This window comes from Haplochromis burtoni, unplaced genomic scaffold (genome assembly GCF_018398535.1).
Source record: "Haplochromis burtoni strain Fernald_Lab_line unplaced genomic scaffold, NCSU_Asbu1 Contig_13, whole genome shotgun sequence".
Lineage (NCBI taxonomy): Eukaryota > Metazoa > Chordata > Actinopteri > Cichliformes > Cichlidae > Haplochromis > Haplochromis burtoni.
In genome coordinates, this window is record NW_024582374.1 from 665,037 (window position 1) to 685,947 (window position 20,911).

Here is a 20,911-nt window from a genome sequence, read left to right on the forward strand (position 1 = left end):
AATGGTGTAAAGACAGACAAATTAAGAAGATTTTAAAACTTCACCATGGTGATCTGGTGTGCTCCTTCCCTTGGTATCTGCTCTTGCTGCTGTCACTGCAGTGGCCACTTTCTCTTCTGGACCAGTCTTTAATTTGCTAGTTTCTCTCCCACCAGTTTTTTTGGATGGACTGATGAAACAGGCAGACAAAGCAATAAAAACAACCATGTGAGAAAATAATTTTTTTTTTAAACAAATACTTAACACAATATCATCATAAAAATATTTACAGGAAGAGCTGCAAAAAAAAACAAATCATGAATTAATGTTTAACGCCAGTGGGGGGCAGCAATGTTATTTCTCCAAATTGGTCAAGGGCAAGCTTCTGAGACATGAGCAGACTATAAATCCAAGGAACTTTTAGTGGTTACTTCGTGTCCTTGTGAAGGATGGTTTTCTTGGCTTTTTAACAAAGTCAGACTTCAGGAACACAAACACAGAGGACATTTTACAGTCTGAGACATGCTGTGGGCTCAAGGTCAAAATGTCTTTTTTAGCTGAGATATTAGGAGAGAATTTACACAGCAGAGGTAAACAGAAGCTTCCTCTGATAGCTGTGATTGCTAACAGCAAAAACAGAAAAAACATGATCAGTTTTCTCACAAAAAGTTATGTGAAAAGACAATTTAGCGATAACCATTTACCACAATCCACCACCCACACCACACTCAGATGAAAACTGAAAACGGACCCAAAAATGCAACAAAGATATTTTTCAAGTATTTGCAGGCTAAGGAAGAAGAAAAAAAGATTGATTGGTTTCTTTCTGGGGAGCCAATGAAATATTAATATGCTCCCTTGTGATGCAGACGTCAGGTGATGCTGACTGTGAAACCGATATTTTTAACACCTTTGAAAGACCCATAACAGGCTTGTCAGAATACACTACACAGTTGCTTTTATCCTCCTGACAGCCACATGTGACCTAAAAAAAAAAGAAATAAATCAGGCAATAGTGTGCTGCAGTGCACATCTTAATTGCCCTAGATTTACATTGCTAAACATGCGGTCTCATGCATGTTTGGTTTTCTACATACTGACTGCTTGAAACCAATGAGACTGAGCGAGTGTCTGCTGGATGTGCTTATTTTACAAATTACGTTTAATATACATGAACACAAAATTCTCTGCACTCTCACATCTCTATTTGGGTGACTGAGTTGCTTTTGACCTTCTGACATATTTCCAGTACTGCAGGTGGCAGAAGTGGGTTTTTTTGGTCACAGAAATTTGAGTTATAGAAGAGCGTTGTCTATTACACTTTTCTTTTAAAGCTGCTTATTTACAGAAAGTTATTAGCAACCAAAATACAAAAGGAAGTGACTGTTTGTTTCCCAAACCCTTCAAGTAAACAGCTGGCTGTGGCTCGGGAGGTGGAGTGGGTCATCTTATGTAAGGGTCCTTGGGACCAAATTGCTCCCTATGCTTCCATCAGTGCATGAGTTGGTGCATGCACTTAAAGATAAAGAATAAAGCATTGCATGATTGTTTGACCATGATTGAGTGAGTGAGTAAAAAGTGCTTTGAGTGCTCAGTTAGAGGAGAAAAAAGATACAAGAGACAGTCCATTTAACATATTAAAACTTTACTTGAATGTCATTTGATACTAAGCCCCCAAATGGGAACATCTAAGGGGTAAATGTAACCATTAGCATTTGACTGAATATATTAACATATTAAGTGCTGCAATGCTAGAGTTAAACTCACCTGCTAGTCTTTGTTGCATCTGATCTCTGAGGAGCTTTTGTCATTGGGGATTTGGTTACTGCCTTGGCCTGGTGTTTGGGCTTTGCGCCTAAAACAAAGAACATGGATCACATGCAGAACTGCTGCAAGCAGAAGTTTGTGAGTGCACTAATTTCATCCCTCCAACTATATTTAAAAAAACAAGAGAGTAGAAGGAAATAATAGAAAGGTGGCCTAATGTAGGTGCTCTTAGCGCTTAAGCTCACATTACAGGCAGTTGCTTTCAGGGTGGAGTACAGGGGGACACATGCTGCATTTGTACTAGTTGAGGCCCAGTTGAGCTGTGAACACTGATATCAACTCTTTAAAGCTTCACTCAGTAAAAAAAAAAAGCTCAAATAATCAGTCACACCACCCTGTGTGACAGCTGTAAAGGGCTTTGACCTCTGCTGTTTTGTTTCCAAGGACAGGCACATGCACTTTGTTTCCTCATGAATCAACATTCATACATGACACTGCCCTTGTCTTCCACAAAATCCCTCCTGGCCACAACGCCACTTTGATCATACTAATTAGTCTGGAGGCCCCTTCATATTTCAGCTACAGTTTTATCCCTGAAGTGTCAGTGAGCTGACTCACTAACACTTCAGCCTGGCTGCTGTGATGTACTATACAGTAATTGGTGTCAGTCAGAATGTAAAGAAGTCAATAAAGAATGTGAACCTGGAACAGAGTGGGTGTCATTGCGAGGGCTGCTGGCACAGTTCTCTGGAGATGCACTGCCTGATGTAGATGAAGTGTTGGGCTGGGCTTGGGTGGTGCCAGCAGTGTTGTCAGCCTTTCCTGCTGAGCTCTTTTGAGCTTTCGTTCCTGCTGTTTGGCTTGCAGATGTGCCGCCTGTGGGAGAGGTTTTAGGCCTTGCACCTGGATTTGGCTTCTTTTCATGCTCTTTAGCCCCAGGAGAGCTTCTGGGGCCATTGGCACTGGCTATATCACGTCTAGCTCCCGCAGCTCCCGTGCCATTGACAACTGGCACCCCAGCTGATGCGGTCTTTGCTTTTGCTGCTACACCTCTGTCTGCTGGTTTCTTCACATTCTTTGCCTTGGATGTTTGACCATCCCCTGGTTTGTTAGCTGCCCCAAGTCCATCAGACTTCATGACTGATGCAGCACTGCGAGAGGAAGGATTTCTGTTTACAGACACCCGCTGGGTCCTATGAACAGGAGGACTCTCAGGTGCAGATGAAGGGCATTTTATAGCCCTTGACTGCAGGGGAAAAAAGCACATTAGTTATGTAACAGTATTACTGAAGTGAATTAATAAGCCACAAAACAGAGCGCTGCCTTAAGAAAGTAAATCATATTAGAGTTTCCTACGGAATACTAGAGCATACCATTAGAAACAATGCCATCTATCAACTCAGATCTAGACAGCCGCCTGAGCACTCTATAGTTAGAGCTAAGCTATGAATTCTATTATGTATCTCTTTGTCTTTTTTCACTCAGAATCTATCAGCTGAACATTCGTCTTCGCACTGCTTCAAACCACCTCCTGAAAATCATCAGCAGCTCCACTGCTCCTAACCACTCTTGGCAATGTCTATCTGAAATGCCTCAATCAGCTTATCTTATCGACACATCTGCTGTTCTTTTCATACGGTATCCTTCTCCTGTGAGGGTAAAGCCATGATGACATATGGCATGCAACAGACAGGCCACAACTTTTCTCTGAGCTAAAGCAGCCTCGCAATCATAAAACTCAGAGTCCTTAATAACAACCACAATAAATAAAAAAGGACCTTAAATGAGGAAACAAACCATTTAAAATTATTACCTGTGAACTAGTGAATACAGGCTTTTTTCCAAGTCTTCGACTGTCCCCTTTATCAATCGCATCTGTCAAAATAAAACAAAACAAAACAAAAAAAAAAAGATGAAATCAAGTTCATTTCAATAAGCCAATGAGGATTCTGCCAATATTCAAATCTGAGCATAACACAGATGAAAAGGTGGAACCATTTTCTTTCTTTTTTTTGTAAATGACGCCGTCCTAATGTCCCGTTCGTTATCTGAGCTAAAGCAGCCATTCTGTTCATTCACAAATTCCTGTTTCCAGACCCCATGTTTACCACTAAAGAAACAAACATTAAATCAGTGGACTGATGGGGTCACCTGTGTCTGGTAAGCATTCGTCCAGACAGAGGATGGCCATTTCTATACTTCATATCTAATATTGCTAAAAATTAAAGCGAAGTGAAATTTACCCTATTTGCCAAAAGTGCATTTGTTATGTTTGCATGCAAGAGTGAATTCTGATTGCAATAGGCAAGAAATATAGCAGTAATAATCACACACCGACACCAGCCAAATATATTATTCATGCAGTACATTTCAACACACTTCTAAGAAAGCAGTGTATTATTAGTACGTGCAAAGCAGTGCAGACCGACAAAAAACAGGAATCCAGCCTTTCATTCACACCCATTAAAAAACAAGCATGGCGTATCTGGTGCCTTTACCATACTGCTGTGCACACATCTGTCAAACACTGTTAAAATATAGCTTAAATGTGTAGAAAAGAGCCCTGGCTAGACAATAAATTGGTTAGCAGTGGCCAGGTTACAGTGCAGAAAGAAGCCAAGAAGTATTAAATCAGCCAACAGCATATGCTTTGGAGCTTTGGTTCCTCTCTGATGATGCAGAACCACTGCCTCAGCACTAGGCTGGGTTAGGGAGAGTGAAAAAAAGAAAAAAAAAAAACCCCCACTTACATCCACACACCGCATTAAGAACCTTCTGTGTGCCTGGATATAATAGGTCCCATAAATGGAATAAAATTATTTACCTGCCAGTATCCTCTCTCTGTGTTTGGATGATAGAGTCTCCCATCCCTGCGTGTGGCGAACCGCATAAAACGTCTGAAGCAGGAAGGTCCAGAGCCGGCCGCGTAGCGCACAAATCTCTTGCCTGAACGGCTGGCGGTAATACAGAGGAGAGAGGGAGGAGAAGAATGGAAGGGGTGCGCTAAAGCACAAGCGAATCAGCAGCTGCTTCAAGAACCCTTCTCCATGGCAACAAATACCCCCTCCCTTCTCCCTTTGCTCGCTGAATCCACCCCCTCCCTCTCCTTCCCCGTCTCTGTTGCAGAATCAACTTGGGCTCCCTTGAGAGAAATCTGTGATGTCACGGGCTGATGCGGACACTCCTTTTTCCTCGCTTGATTCTAAAAAAACAAGGCTGGACAAGTAGGGAGGAGCGATCTCCACCTCTTCCGCCTTACCCACAACACATACCCTTCTCTGGCAGATACACAGGCTACGCAGATTAGTGAGGGTTACACGTCACAGTCTCCCTCTGCTTAATCCATTGTGCCGTACTGTACAGTATTTAGAGGGGTTATGTGCTTTGACATGTTCAGCCAGGTCACTTTCTCCTGAAAGTCCTCTCACAAGCTTAACGTTCCTGTTTGAATGGTTTTATTAGTCCCTTTAAATAAACAGTGACACATTACATGCCACTATTTCTATACTTGTTCATCCAATAACTCAGAATTAGAATCCACATTTTTTCCATTTTAGTTCCTTTTGTATAGAAAACATATTACAAGGGGCCTCTAGAAATGTTTAATCTGTCATGTCTGTAATTTTTTTTAATTAAAAATATTGTAAAATATTTCACCAAATGTCCAAAAGTCACAGGATTAAGAGTGTGTTTTGTACAGTACATTTGCACAGGATAAGCAAAGTCAGTGCTTTGCTCAGACATCTGTGCTCTCTATCTACAGACCTTAGGTTAATTTTAATAACTGTTGAGTCCGTTTAAAGACATCAAAGTATTCCAGGCCAAATGCTTTTAATGAATATTTTCCTCCTTACATCTTAGATGTTTCAGTCTTTGCATTGTATTTTGTGTAATATCATTAGTCCTCCTGATTTAAATCCAAAAAGGCTGTGTAAACTTTCGCATGAAACTTTCATTGTAGCCCCACACCTCTTGTGCAGGGTAAAATTAAAGAGAAAAGGTGAAGTGAGTACAAAAAACCAAACAAACTGCAAATTATAATAAATAAATAAACACTGGATGCACAGGATGAATGTTATAAGCCTTCTGTCCTAGGAGATTACTAGGAGTACATGTAAGTTCACCAACACTCAACCAAGCAGAAACTGTCACACGTGTAGTTCTCCATGAGGTGGTAGCATCTGTGTGCAAGCATTTACACTTCGACAGAAGCAGAGAATATGAAGGATGCTTCTGGCGACTAATTTCCTAAAAAGGAAGAATCTCAAAACTGAGAACATTTTCACTGACAAGATTAACTATTGTGTGTATATTTGAAAAAAAAACTATTTCAACTCATGACTCACATGTGTCAACAAATATTTAACCAATAACCCACATTTTGTGGCACGTGAAACACTCCACACAGGTTAGTTTGCTAAACATAGCTAACATTAGCAGTGCTACCACCAGTAGCCTTCTTTGCCTGCAGGTCAACATCCAGCTGATTGTACAGAAGTGGTAACGTATGTTTGTATAAGTTTTTGCTGACAAAGGCTACATGCAACATCCATGTTGCACGTTAAAATCCTGTAACATCATCTGTTTGTCTCTCATTTTCCACCTTGCCTTTTTATGAGGGTTGTTTCCATGTGCTCCCCCATTACCTACCACTTAAAGTGGCTGCGAAAAATCTAAGAACCAACAGTTAAGTGGTGTCGTACATTAATAAAACACAATGTTAGAATATTTAGTCCTCCTATAATGTTGCTGATTTAACAGATTATTAAATACGAGGGTAAAATAATGTTTGCTTAATAACTTGTCAACAAAAATATTGGCGTAACATATCCTGGGTGAACTAAAATTTTCTTGCTTGCTTTTTCAGGTGGTCTAGGCGACTTACTATTACCCACCTTTGATTGTAATTAATGTTACAGATCTACATGGACTGAACTAAGCAAGGAAGTTTCATTTGAACTGCACTACACAGATGTGATACAATAATATAATAGAATTGTGACTCATTTCACCTCCTCTAGTTGTTGCAATCGCCTCTCCATGCAAAAATCCTCCTCAAAGTCATCTTCGCAAAGCGAGTGCACAGCAGTGAAAAGGTCACAGCAGTTATCCACAGTCACACCTTCCCTGATGGCTGAACAAAGCTTCCTTAACAGCGTGGGCTCTCTAGTAAACTCTTCTCTCTGTAACGCAATCAGACATAGAGATAAATATGGGGGCTGCTTCTTGTTACATTTCCAGACAATCATAATAAATCAAAGTGTATTTGTATGGCTACTTCACCAACTCACTATGCAAAGGTCCTTGAAAGCCTGAGTGTCGGTGACTTTGGGGAAGTGCTGCACAATGTCACGCAAGCTCTCCTCCTGCAGCTCTGTGGCCAGGCTTCTCACCTGTTGGGCCCACTTGACTTCAGGGAGAGAGCCAATCAGCTGCTCAGTTCTACAGAGCATGGTCACGGCGTTCTGCACAGTCTGCATGGAAATATCTATAAGCTAAAGAAACTCTTGCTACATGACAAAACAAATTAAAGCTGAATGAGCACAACTCCATACAAAACTCTTTTACTCCTGCCCAGGACCTATTGATCAATTGAGGGATTCCCCCGCATTGTGCAACCACTCTTGGCCAGCACAGAATCCCAGTACTTGGCAAGCATCAGCAATATATCCCCCCAGTGATGTAAGACAGGCTCACGACTCAATTATCAATAAAAAGGCTGGCTCACTCCCCATCTGTCTGCATCATATTCTTCAATCACCCACCCATTAATAACCAAGAATTTAATAAAGGTCATCTTTAATTAGATCATGTTCAAATTTCCTTCCTGTGAAAAAAAAACCCCCAAACAACACGGCTTGATGATACTTTATGACCATCTATTATATGAATAATTACAGCTGCAGACTCTGGGAGGGACAGACTTACCATTGTTTCAGTTACAGCTGTTAGGCAGGCTCTGTGGAGTTCAGGTGGCAACAGGGAGAAGTTCCTCTCACACCAGACTTTCACAAAATGCTCTGCAACCCACCTAAAATGACATATTAGAGATTAATAGGATGGCTAATTTTCATTTCAGCAATTCTATCACTTATTCCTAAATAATTTCTCTGCACCGTAACCCTGAGGCTCTGAGTATCAGCCAGCAGCGTGTTGCTTGAGGGAAGAAAAAAACAATGAATGACTGAGTGAGCATGAGAGGCTTGGTAACGCACTGCTGCAGAGAACAGCACTGTTCGGTTCACCATCCCAGTCGCGTGACTCATCAGACTCAATAGACACAACAGGGTAAGGGCAGCCCCTCCTCCCCACAACTTACATCTACACACACCACTTCAAATAAGACCCATCACAGCCAGCTCACAGCCTCCCTCAACACATCCGATTCCTCTGACCTACATTCACACGATTCTTGCCCACTCACTGCAGAGTGCAACACCACAGTGTGCAGTAGTATCAGATGCGAAACTGAAAAAAAAAAAGACTTAGATGCACATCGCATGTGAAGTGTATAAAATCCGAGAGCAGAATGAAAATATGTAATATCTGCTGTAAAACTGGTGTTTTGTTTTGGTGCAAAACACCGGATTTCTTTGAGCTTCATTGTTCCACTGAAGCAAAATTCATTCACTCTCATGTGATGATGTGATTGCTTCATTGGTTGCCAAAGTAAACGTCTTTACTGAGCACTGTGGTAGTTTGAAACACGCCATGAAAGGCTCTGTAATGGGAAGCACAGAATCAGAACAAAAAATGTAGACACCCAGACATCAATTCACACAGCATTAAAATTTAGAGGTTGGTAACTTACACTGAAATTATAAATACACAAGCCTAGCATGGGACAAATATCACATATTTGTTTGCAATAATTAAAAATTATCCCAGGTCCCCTGGTATTACGTATCCTGTGCATAGGTCTAACTCCTATGAGAGTTATGAATGATGCATTGGCAATTATGAGATAAATTATGAGATAAATTTGTGAAAAAGTCACAAGTCAAATTCCTGTTTTCTTGGCGTCAAGCACAGCTCGGTGAAGGTCCTAAGAAGGCAGTGCTCTGGATCACTCGAAGCCATAGCTCAATTAGAAGCATCAAAAGTAAACAATGAATCAAAACTGAAAATAAACTTTGTAACAAATAAAGAAAGAGCTAAATAAAGAACTACTTTATTTAGAATAACTCCAATCAGCAAAAGATCTGTCAAATGAATGCTGTGTAGTTGTAGTCTCAAACAAATCTCAGGACGAGAAACAAAGCCAAAGAGGTGAGCTAAGCCACAAACAAAATCTCATATTGACTGATTCTAAGTTTGAGAGTTTTGGCATTAACAGACACCACGATGGATCAACACTGAAACACCATTGCGGGAACCTTCGAGTCTATACGTGTGATTTGCTACTCTGGAGTTGGACATCTGCACTGAATAGACTCCAGCCAGGCCCAGGCTAAGAAGACACAGCAGTCCATTCTTTGGAGAGATGCTTCACCCTCTGGGTTCTGAAACCTTGTGAGTATATGCATTTGTAAGCCGTAAGAAAGCTTCCAAAAGTGTGGGAGTCTTGTTAAATTGCCCAAACGGTGCTGAGTGCAGACACTTACCGCTTACACTGCATATGGAGGTTTTGAAGACCTAAGGCATGTGTGAAAGAGAGGCACTCAAGGACTGTTCTCTGAACTCCATCAGCTGGCTGCAACCGCACACAGACAAGAAAAAAAACAGCAATACAAGTATATAAAATGCTTTCAAACCGTTTCATTTAGGATGCAGTAGCATTCAGTACTGAGAGACTAAAGAAAACAAGAGATGATTACCTTTTTTGAAGAGACTTTCTAAGGACACGTAAAGCTAAATGTGTGGAGACCACAAAAACTTTTTTCTTTTTTTAAATCCATGATGCCACATACTATTATGTACATTAAAAAAGGACACATCCTGCATTAGAAGTAGGGACTTTTCTGAGGCCATTGAAGACACATGACTGTGTGAAGATTGTGTGTGAAGGCTGAAACTATTTTTTGCTGTGTGATCATAAATTCAACGTATCTGAAAAATCAAACTTCAACGACATGCTGGTTTTAATGACATTTTCATTCAAGTCCATGAAAGCCATCCATCAAGGTACTCTGCTTGTCAATAGCTCACCTTAGGGAAGAAGCGGCAGTAGTCTCGGGTCAGAACCATTTCCACTACATCTTTCAGCCCCTCCAAACCCAGCATGTCTGCAGCCAGCACCACCTGACTGTGAAACAACAGACACCACATCCACGTCAGCATCTTTTCTTGGTTCTGAGTTTTATTTCTGTCAGTTTCCTGTACATACAATACCTGGCACTGGCTCTTCTGGGCAGATCCACAATGGCTCCGTACATGAACTGAAGCAAGATTTCCATTTCATCTGGCCCCAAGCTAAAAAGATTAAAACAAACTCTTTATAAGCCTTGAATTGGAGGTTAACAAACGAAACTGCCCCAGATCTCACTCTAATATTCTCAATCTATGCACATTTCTTTGGCTATAAAGCCAAATAAGCCAGTAAATAAAAATCTATTTATCATGCAGCACTCGATCCACGTGCAATATACGGGCCTCACAGGTTCCCCTACATGTGCAGGCACTCTATTCTGATTTCTGTCTTCCCCGTTACCCTTAGATCAGTAATGCTGAGGTGTGTGACACGTCTCTCCCCGGAGGGAAAAAATGGGCTTCATTTGCCTCTGTCATTCTGAAAGAAGGAGAATGCGAGTGGTGATGGTGATGCTGAGTGGGCGGGTGGTAGCGGGGGCTCTTCAGGAGGAAAAGGATGAGAAGACATTTATGTGCCTCGCAGAGGAAACATTCCAACTTTGCTTGGTTGAAATCTGAGCCAACTATATGAGATTTCACTGACAGCACACTGGCTGTGTCTGTTTTTGAAGTGTGGAGTTAAACATGGCATTGTGAGTGAAACCACATACAGTGCAGAGCCACCTCTGTAGCAATGCATGAATAATTAATGCTCTATATGCAACTGCACAGTTCAGAAATTACGTTAGACCAGAAGTGGAGGTGTATTATTGATCCCTATGTCCTGCTGCTACGTGATGCTGATGTACTGGCCTTACCCTTGCAGAGTGATGCACTGTCTGGAGCTCTCCATCCAGCTCCCGCTAAGCATTGCTCGGAAGTACTGAGATCGTGCACACAGGATTGCCCTAGAAACCCAATAAAGCAGACAGCTGCATGTCAGAGAGCCACCTACCATTTATTCTTCACATCATTTGCAACTGAAATTGTTTGCACTTAAGCAGCTTTGAAGTGACAAGCAAGAAGAAAAAAATTAAATAAAAGAAATTGAGTTTTCTTGAATCTTTAAAGGCTATTTTTATTCTCTCTGACTTCACTGTACCATCACTGGTGTAAAAATACACGAGACTAGAATATTTATAAAAGGCATTAAAGACACAAGAGATTTTTCTATAAATTCCTTTTTTACTGTACACCCTTGAGTCCACATTGCTTTCCTTCTTGTCTTATGGCAGCGATTATCAAATATTAGTGGCATGTAAAATAAAGTCTAAATGTGGTAAACCACACATTTAATTAATGACTTTGATTTTCTTAGGCTAAATAGGATAGCAGGAAGTTTGTTTCACAAATGCTTCTGGCAGATTTTGTTAAGGTAAAGATACGTCATCAGTCAATTGGTTTAACAGTAGGTACAGTTTGAGGGGTTCAAATATTTTTGGTTGACTACAGCTGAACTCTAACAGTTAATCCATTTTCTTCACCACTTATTAAATCCAGGGTCATGGTGAGCTTATCCCATGTGTTCATTAGGCAAGAGGCAGGGTACACCCTGGTCAGGTCCCCAGTCCATCACAAGGCTAACAGACAGAAACAGACACCCATTCACTTTCAGATTTACACCTTTAGCCAATTAAGAATCACCAGCTGACTGAGCATGCATGTTTTTGGACATGCCATAAGAAGCTGGAGTATCCAGAGAACACCAAGCGGGCAAACTCCACACAGAAAGCCCCCCCCCCCCAAAAAAAAAAGAACAACAAAAAGAAAAAGAGCCCAGCTTCTCCTCTCTGCTGAGCTTTTTATGGCTAATGGGTCCCCTGAGTAGGAGCTGGGAAAATCCTGTCTCCATAGCTACTACAACCTCTGCACTGCTGAATGACCGCCCACCACCGCTGCTTCACATTTGCATGAGTCAACAGCATACGCACAAGCGCTTTATTGTTTAACATCTGATAAATGTGTCTGTGATGTGCTGAGGTGAGGCGCTGCCTCCGATGTTTTGTGAACCAAAAAATAACCAAGATTAAATGGAAACCACACGTAGGTGCTTTAAATTCAATCCCATCAACACATAACACTTAGAGAATCTATGGGAAATTTATCAGAGGAAACAAAGAACATAATAAGGCAAATAAAGATATACCAAGGCAATTTTTTCAGCCTCAAAACAATACCTATACTTTGGTTTTTGGATACTGCTAATACTGACTACCCATCAAATACTTGTAGTAAGTCCATAAGCTGCATTCCTCACTCTGATCAAGAAACTATAAATTGTTCCTTTATGTGTGAGGTAACATCAGGCTTGACTTCAATATTGCTGGATTGAACATTGGACTGGTAATTATTATTAAAAGAACAAATTACATCAGACAAAGATGAAGGACAACATGAACTAATTCATGTTATTCAACAAAAATATTTGCTCGAGTTTTATTTGAGCTCAGTGAGTCTTTACTGCATACTATTTTATGGTCATCCTAGTTGTTTCCTTTCCAGCCTCACCTGTGGGGAACAGCTGGCAAGAGACAGGTAACGAGTAATAACATTAAGCTTCCCAAAAATTTGAAACCAAACATATGGAGAAAGAGAGGAGCTGACAAAGAAAGCACCATGGTCAGAGCTTTCAGTCACTTGGTTGGAGTTTGCAGTTAAAACAGTTGCAAAGAGACAAAGCAAAGCTGCTGGGGTAGCAGATGTGAAATACCTCTAAATTGTATTACCTTCTTCCATACTATGTTAGCTCTCAAGCCGGCCATTAGTGAACTGCTGCTGCTGCTCTGTGGTGTAATGAACAAAGAATAAAACAGACACTACGTAGCTCAGCCCAATTCAGCCTTCTGAGTCAGAATCAAACAATATCCGATCCAAATACTGCACCGATTTTTGGCTAACTCTAATTCAGTGAAATGACCTGAATTAACTTAACTGTGTCTTACAGTGTCACCTCACTTTTTCATTCATATAACACAGCCCAGTGGTTTAATCTTTGCTTGTTTTCATTCAAACTGCATATAATTTTACACGTTTTGAGTTGCGGTGAAAAAAGGGTAATTTCTGTATATGATCATATAAGCTTAGAAATAATTGTAAATTGAGCTGCAAAAAAACGTTTTTTATTCCCAGTGTTTGGATACAGATGGCTGAAAATGTTGCCATGAATAGATTTACCTGTGGCAGGAAAAGACCTGATCTGCTACTTGGATAGTAATGTCACACTGCTCTCCCCTTTGGTACAGATCCAGCAGGTCAGCTCCGAGGCCAGAGGCTGGCTCGAGAACAACAGCATCTGCACACGAGTTGAGAAGGATAATGAGGAAGGACAAGAAGTGGAGGGTGGAAAAAAAAAGAGGAAAGCTTTAGGCTTATATTAATCTGCTGAGACCACACACAGAATGTGTGTATATGAGATAGCTCTCAGTAAACCAAGTTAAAAATACTGTAAAATATAAAAGCAGAGTAAAATCATGAACTAACCACAGCGTGGCCATGCTGTAATTACCAACAACAACAGGGATCTCAAAGCGATTAGCTCTTAAGTGGATTATGGCTGAGATAACATGATGGGAAGAAAGTGGAGGCGGGAGAGTTGCTGAGCAGCTGAGCCGTCACATAACTTGAAATAAACCCTTCATGGAAAAGAGGCTGGATCTGTTTACCTGATTCAGTGGATCTATGAAGGTCTGCTGTGTCGGGAGCAGGCAGAGTACTTTCTGGCACGGAGCCCTCAACATCTGGGATTATTGGAGCCGAGCGCATGCTCTGGTCTGCTGTGTACACTCGCCTGCAGGGGAGAAAGACTAAATTTAATTAAGAATCTTTCATACATATTAAAATGACAGTCTCATCTGACGCAGCTAGGCGATCTAAAGTGTGCCGAATTTGCTGTTCCTGCTCAGTGAAGCATTTAATAAAGAGGCTAGCAGGCCAGACCTCTGCCCTAACACCTTCTGAAAGGCGATTGCTCTGCTCTGGGTATTGTGTTATTGTATCAGTTTGAGTCACGGTCATAGTCAAAACAACAAAAGAGGAAGAAAAACGAACCAAGCAGACATTTTCTGAGTGGTTTCCCCCAGAAAGAAAACAAACAAACAAAAACAAAGAAAAAACAAAAACTCTTTACGTCTTACCAAGTCAGCTGGATGGTGTAATCACTTAATCGCTTAAATGAGATCTGCTCATTTTGGTTCAATTTTTTTTAATTGAAGTTCAGAAATATAATACAGACACAACACTGCTTGTCATGCGAGTCTCAAAGAAAAGCAACAAAGCAAACATAACAAATTTAGACAAACTATAAAACACTACAACTTAAGACATTCCTATATATACTTATTTTAGTGTATAAACAATATAATATCAGTGAGTAAAATGTTTTTTTCACACCTCATTTTGTTTTATTTCACTATAATAACCTTGCCTAGGTGTTACCAGCTAAATGCATATTTTTAGCCACATGCTTGAAAGTATATTCGTTTTTTGCTCACTGCTGCTGCTCCCAGTGGCCATTTAAAGATCGAAAACATATCATTTTTGCTGGTGTAATGAATGAGGCTTTAGTAATCTCCTCTACTCAAATCTAACAACCAACTGTCTTGTTTTTAACCGTTTTAAGTTAGTGCAAACAGATGCAGAAACAGGGAGCTGACTATCACGAGAGCCTCCCTCCTCGCTGCGTGTCCTCACTCTATAAGACTGAGGTGCAGTTCAGTGCTATAAGATATCCTCTGTACTTTATCAGTTTATGTATGCGTCAACTTTCTGTTGTTGTTACATAATTTTTTATCATAGATGTGATTAAGAGTTATTCTGTATTTTAATGTTGGCCTAGGAAACATTTTAAAAGACTTCTGACGAGTCTTCTAATTGAAATAAACATCCAGAAATACTGCTTCTCCCCACCTCTTTCTTTCCCTTAATCTCCTGAATTAATATATAAAATTTAGAGTTCTTTGTTTAACTAGCATGCTTAGCTACACTGTAAATGATACACAGGATGAGTTTAAGTTTAATTAAAATTTGAACAAATTTGGTGACATTGCTGCACAGATCACTTTTTCCTGCACCACCACAACGGTGGACATTTTCATAAGGATTTCTGAGCAGTTTATTCATTTTAGTAATAAGGTTTAGTGTGAGGTTTCATTTAAATTTCACCATCCACAAAACATCACTCTTTTGCCTCCCACCTACCACATATAGCAGGAAAAAAAACCCCAAAGCTGAACCCTTTCAGTAGCAGCAGTTTCTATATGACCTTATTTAGAGTGCTATGTCTAACTATTAAGAACGTCTTCCAGAACTAGGTAATAGAATAAGTAGTGCTGCTGGGAAAGAAGTTTTAAAGTGACTTCTCATTTCTGTGGCAGTGCAGTCGTAAGAGGAAGGCTTCTTGTCCTAATTTTAATTTGCTAATGAGACTCCATTCATTGGATCAAAGCCTGCGCTGCAAGGCTTTGATTAAAACTCAGTTTGCTATTTGTGCGTCTCAGCAAGAACTTGAAAATGAGCAGTGTAATTTATTATTCAATAGCTGCAGCATTTGCAGAGCTCACTGAATCAAGATTACCAGCGCTTCAGAATAAATATGGAGCACTTGGCGCCCCCTGTCAGACAGACACTGAAGCAGCAAAGATAACACATCAGGGAATAACTACCGTCTCATAACACCCCTACAATGAAGCAGATGTAGAGCAAAGGTTTCATGTATACTCAGGGAAATGACCTACCTAAGGAAATCTTTGAGCCCAGACAGCTCATAGTCTGGCAGATGGATGATGATGGGATCTTTGTGCGTCTGTCCCTGAAGGACATCAGGAGCTCTGGCCAACAATACAGCTCTGTGTGCTCGGATCGAGCCAGAGCCAGCATACAGAGAAACATCAGCCTCCAGCTCCTCCTGCAGTAGCCTGGGGAAACACATCACAACACTTTAACAGCGGTGTTTAACAAAATAAATAAAACAACAAAAGTTGGGAAACTGTTTCGTATTTCATTGATCTTTAAAAACAAACACAGAAAGGAGACAATGAAGAAAAGGCCCAAGGCTCTGAAGATTCACCTTATGTCCCATTTTTCCACTTGAGAACAACACAAGCAGAGTCCTGAGGTGGTCTTATCATCTCATCCAGCCTCAATAAGCAAAGATCCAGAAACCAGTCAGCTGATGGCCAACTGTGACACTATGACTTCAAACTCCGGTGCTGTGTCCACTTGTATTACCCTTTGATTAGAAATGCTGCCCGTGCACCAAGGAGATCCACATCCCAGAGTTTCCATTTATCTGTGAAACCTAGTGCAACTTTGCTTGCACCAAGTTTTCAATTCCAGATCCACTGATCCTATTATCTGAGGAAAAGCTCTACCCATGGCATTTCTTAAATGCAAGTTTGAAAGTAAGTAAATATAGTAAACATTGTACCTTCTAGAGGTTATTCAACAATAATTCCTCTGCTTCTGTGTTCTTTTAACACATCATGAATAATTATGGTTTTTACAAATACACTTCTGTCATTTCTTATTATTATAACTCTAATATGGAGCCAAGCACGTTTAAGAGACATTTGGAAAGCAATCTTTTTTTTCCCCAAAGGAAAACTTGGCCTGATTCAAAAGAGCACTGGCTGTGAAACAACATCATTTATTAGACTGTGTCAAAATGGTCGATAAGTACATGTAGGTAACGTATATGCCAATGAAGCTTCTTAAAAAGACAAGAAAATGTCAGGCGCCTTCATCCAACTGACAAAGAAATACTGACAATATGTCAGATGACATGGGTTACTATTTCACAAAGAAAGAACGAATACAGGAGTGAAAGCCAGCTCTATACTCTTAACATTTGAACAGCACTGGAGTTGCTGCTAAAAAGTTTTTTTTCTCAGTTATGGTGATGAATATCTCAGTGTGACACCAAATCTTTAATCAATAAAGCTGTCTGACAGGCTGTGCAATCGGTTTAAATGCTATGAGTGTGTGTGTGTTACTGAACATTCAGGAACTCTAGCCTGGGTTATTAAGGTGCAGACACTAGATTTTAACTTCAGCTTTACTTTCTATAACCACATTTTGCTGCTTTTTTAGAATCTTTTAATTAAATCTTAGAAATATTTTTTAAGTAGCATACAAAGGTGGCATAGTGGTTAGCACTGTTGCTTCACATTAAAGGAAGGTCCTGGGTTCAAATCTGCTATCTGGACACGGCCCTTCTGTGTGGAGTTTGCATGTTTTCCTCATGTCTGCATGGGTTCTCCCTAGGGCTGTTCGATATAATGATATATATCGGATGACAATATAAAAAGTCTATCGTTTCATTTTATGCTATTGTTTGTTTTGTGGTGTCGCAAAATAAACTGTTTATGGCAATATTTTTTCACTGTTTTGATGGTCACTGTAGTGGCTATATTAATTTCTTAAAGTTCTCTCTTTCTCTTATATTTAATATAACCACACTACAGACGGACAAGCGCCTGTTTTTATGCGTTGTGGTTAGCAACAACGACGGTAACACCATCGCGTGTCCGCTTGTTTATGTTCCACATAAACCTTTCACAATAAAGCTCAAGATCCTGTTGAGACTTTTCAAAATAAACTGAATCACGTGAAAGAGCAGATTATTTACGGATGAGAATAAAAAAAAAAAAAGACGCCAGGTGCTAAAAAATAAACCTTAGACTCAAACGTTAGAACAGGCTTTTCCCTGCAGCACGCCGTGTAATAAATACAAAGAAAACGGCGGCCGTTACAACTTATGTCTAAAAATATATAGTTTCATACATTGTTAAAACACTGGACTCCAGGTACGCGACGCCTACCTGGAAACACTTCCCGCAAGTCAGAGAGTCGCAGAATTTACAGAAAATGTTACATTTTTGTGATTTATATCGTTATCTGGATGATAGAATTCAAATATCGGGATATGAGATTTTGGTCATATCGCACAGCCCTAGTTCTCCCCAGATACTTCAGCTTTCTCCCACCGTCCAAAGGCAGGCAGTGGGATCAGATTAATTGGTGATTATAAACGGGGTGCAGGTGTGAACTTAAGTATGAATCGCTGAATGCCTCTATGTGATAGCCCTGTGACAGACTGATGAACTGTCTAATGTGTACCCAGCCTCTCGCGTTATGGCAGCTGGGATAGGTTTACACTTTACCTGAAAAGTGAAGTACTGCAGTGACATTTTCTTTCCCTGTTTTTCTCAATCTTAAATTGAAGATTCTCTTTCTTTGCAAAATCTGATATTGAATTAATTAAGCTAAAAGTGGTGTTTTTTTTTTTGTTTGATTTAATCAGCTCTTTCTACAAGTTCACATTACTGGACACAAGAACTGGTCAATTTTTATCCTTTGACAGCTCGGAACTGCCTTGGACAGCTGGATGAAAACTTGTGGCACATGTGTCAAAGCCCAGCCTTTAACATTGAGCTTTATGAGTCAGTGTCAGACACCTTACCTGTTCAGGTCTGCAGACAAAGCAGAAGATAAACATCTCTTCAGCTGATCCTTGTGTTTGCGCTCTTTGACCTGGAATTCGAGTCTCGCTGCCTCACTGGTGATCATGGTGTGTTATGTTCTCTAAAAGTGAGACAAGAGGGAAGACACACTTCAGCTTGTGAACTCAAAGGTGTTCTGGTGGAATCGGAACCACATCTTCCAGTGGCATGCTGTGTGCACACTATGACAAAGTGAGGCAGATCATCACAAACTGTGACAACTACACCAACAAGGATCACCTGACAAGTGCTGTCACATAGTCCAGGACAACAAAAGGCTACTGCGTTCACCTTTTTTTCCCGTAATCATATGCTGCAATACCATCTTTCTCCACAGTCGCTGACTCATATTCGCTTTCCTTTTCTATCCAAAGAGGCGCTGTTAGCAAAGTTTAGCGAAATCAATGAAACCTGGAAGAGGTGACCGCAATAACGACAGAAATTCACCACGTTACGTGACCGAGAAATTTATTTAGCCGTACCCTTAAAAAGGATGATGATGTTATCCATGGTAAAATACCTGCTTTCGTGTGTTTCCAACAGAAAACACACCCAGCACCGCAAATATTAACCAGTGTCTGTTTGTGTGAAGTTTAATACTCAATAAAGCAATCCTTTTACAAAATTAAATACACGGAGCCCAAATTCACCTGCTCTAGCTCAGGTGTTTCCTCGTTCTCTGTGGGCTCCAGTTGGTACTGTAAGCAAAGCAATCTCATTTTCCTCTGGCTGCTAGCATGCTAGCTACGAGGAGCTACCGTTAACAGTAAGCTACCCCCTTTAACCTTTAACTACCCTCGTCAAAAAATACACCTGCACAAATTAACTCCAGTCGATAGCTGCCTGCGAGCACGAGGCTCGGTAACTGCTCGTTAAGGATAAAATAAATGAATATGCTGACCCACTGACCAATGTTGTTGACATCACTGCTACACGCTGTTCGCCACCCACTACGACGCGGTTTGTCAAACGAAAAAGGAGTGGACAAGCCGGAAGCTTCGGAACATGCGCAGTACACCTAAAAAGCTACCTAGCTAAAGAAAACGATGCATTCACGTACAGCCTATTCTAAACAGACAAACACAAGAATGGACGGGTTTGTTTGGTTTGTTTGGGTGAATACTTCAGAGATGAGAGACATGGAATGTAGCTCCACATTTTGAAATCTATTTTCTTTTATACAGTAGAAGTGATTATAAATACAGAAAGAATGAAAGCATGCTAAAGTGACATTAGCAAGAGAAAAACCTAGAATTATCAAACAACTAGAAGGTGGAGGGTCGCGTACTGGAGCGGGCATATATGGCAGGAATATGAAGATTTCAACACATTTAGAAAAAAAACATAATTATGAAAAGTTAGAGTGAAAACCCACCGATAAATATTTCATATTTTATTGTGGTTCACAGTGTCATATAAAAATTGTTGCTTTTGAAAAAGCTAAAGGTTTTTTTGTTTTTGTTTCAAATATGCATACATTATAATATCCGGTTAATAGAAACCTGAAAATATAAACCTGTTTTCTACTGAGTTACCGGAGTCAGTGAAGGCAGCAAATGAACTAGCTCGCTTTAGTAGCATTTACGTCATTGTTCCATCCCGGATTATTAGTCCGAGTTTATGATGCCACTGTACAGTACTGTACATGAGAAAAATTGATAAATACGAATAATGTAGCACTGGGCATAGACTCGGTATAATCACTATATATGTGAGAATGAAAGTAAACGGTAAACTTTCTAATAACTATAGTGCTGTTTTACATATTATTTATGTAGATACTTGTTATATAGGAATATATAATGTTTATTGTATTCTCAAAACGTAAGTCATTCATGAGGGCAACATTTGATTATTCAGAATGTAAAAAACTGCACCTAACCTAAATAGCAATTATTGAGATTTCTACATAAATATATATAAAAACCATGAAAATATTGTGTCCCATGGTGTGAAACATGCTGTACCTGAACAGCAGTGAGTGAGTGTGTGTTGGCAAAGCGATAAGACCTGTATAAAAAGTAAACCATAACAAAATGCAATGATTTGCAATTTTTCATTTCATGAGGTTCAAAAAGTTCTGAGTTGGAAGCAAGTAGGCCAGTTTAGCACCCGACTATTCTACTACTAAGTATACTCCAGATACTTCAAATCTTATGAAAAATTTATGTACTGTCAGTGATGAGATATTCAGTCTTTATAAGTTTATGCTGAGGAACATTATTCTGAAAATGTTCCACAATTTTTTTGTAGGTTAGTCAACCTCTACCCAAGCATTTCTGAGACACTCTTCCCCTCTAAGATGCTCATTTTATACCCAGTCGTGTGACTGACCTGCTACGAGTTAACCTAATGGTAAATGGCCTGTATTTGTATAG

The 20,911-nt window shown here is 40.1% G+C and overlaps 1 protein-coding gene across 5 annotated transcripts in view; it reads right to left on the reverse strand.

Moving 5' to 3' along the window:
• Positions 1-19,537, reverse strand: part of btbd8 (BTB domain containing 8) — a 28,039-nt gene extending 8,502 nt beyond the window's left edge. Inside the window, exons 1-17 of one of the 5 annotated variants that reach the window (XM_005919811.2) lie at positions 19,443-19,537; positions 18,494-18,615; positions 15,768-15,947; positions 13,698-13,822; positions 13,210-13,327; positions 10,854-10,943; positions 10,078-10,158; positions 9,895-9,991; positions 9,351-9,439; positions 7,675-7,777; positions 7,038-7,220; positions 6,759-6,929; positions 4,571-4,700; positions 3,560-3,621; positions 2,449-2,992; positions 1,747-1,834; positions 45-169 (exon numbers count right to left, since the gene is read on the reverse strand). In XM_005919811.2, coding sequence (XP_005919873.1) covers positions 45-169; positions 1,747-1,834; positions 2,449-2,992; positions 3,560-3,621; positions 4,571-4,700; positions 6,759-6,929; positions 7,038-7,220; positions 7,675-7,777; positions 9,351-9,439; positions 9,895-9,991; positions 10,078-10,158; positions 10,854-10,943; positions 13,210-13,327; positions 13,698-13,822; positions 15,768-15,947; positions 18,494-18,600 — 2,293 coding nt within the window. In that variant the 5' untranslated portion in view covers positions 18,601-18,615; positions 19,443-19,537. The other 4 variants (XM_005919812.2, XM_042216083.1, XM_042216090.1 and 1 more) reach the window with 4 other exon arrangements.
• Positions 19,538-20,911: the final 1,374 nt, after the last annotated feature.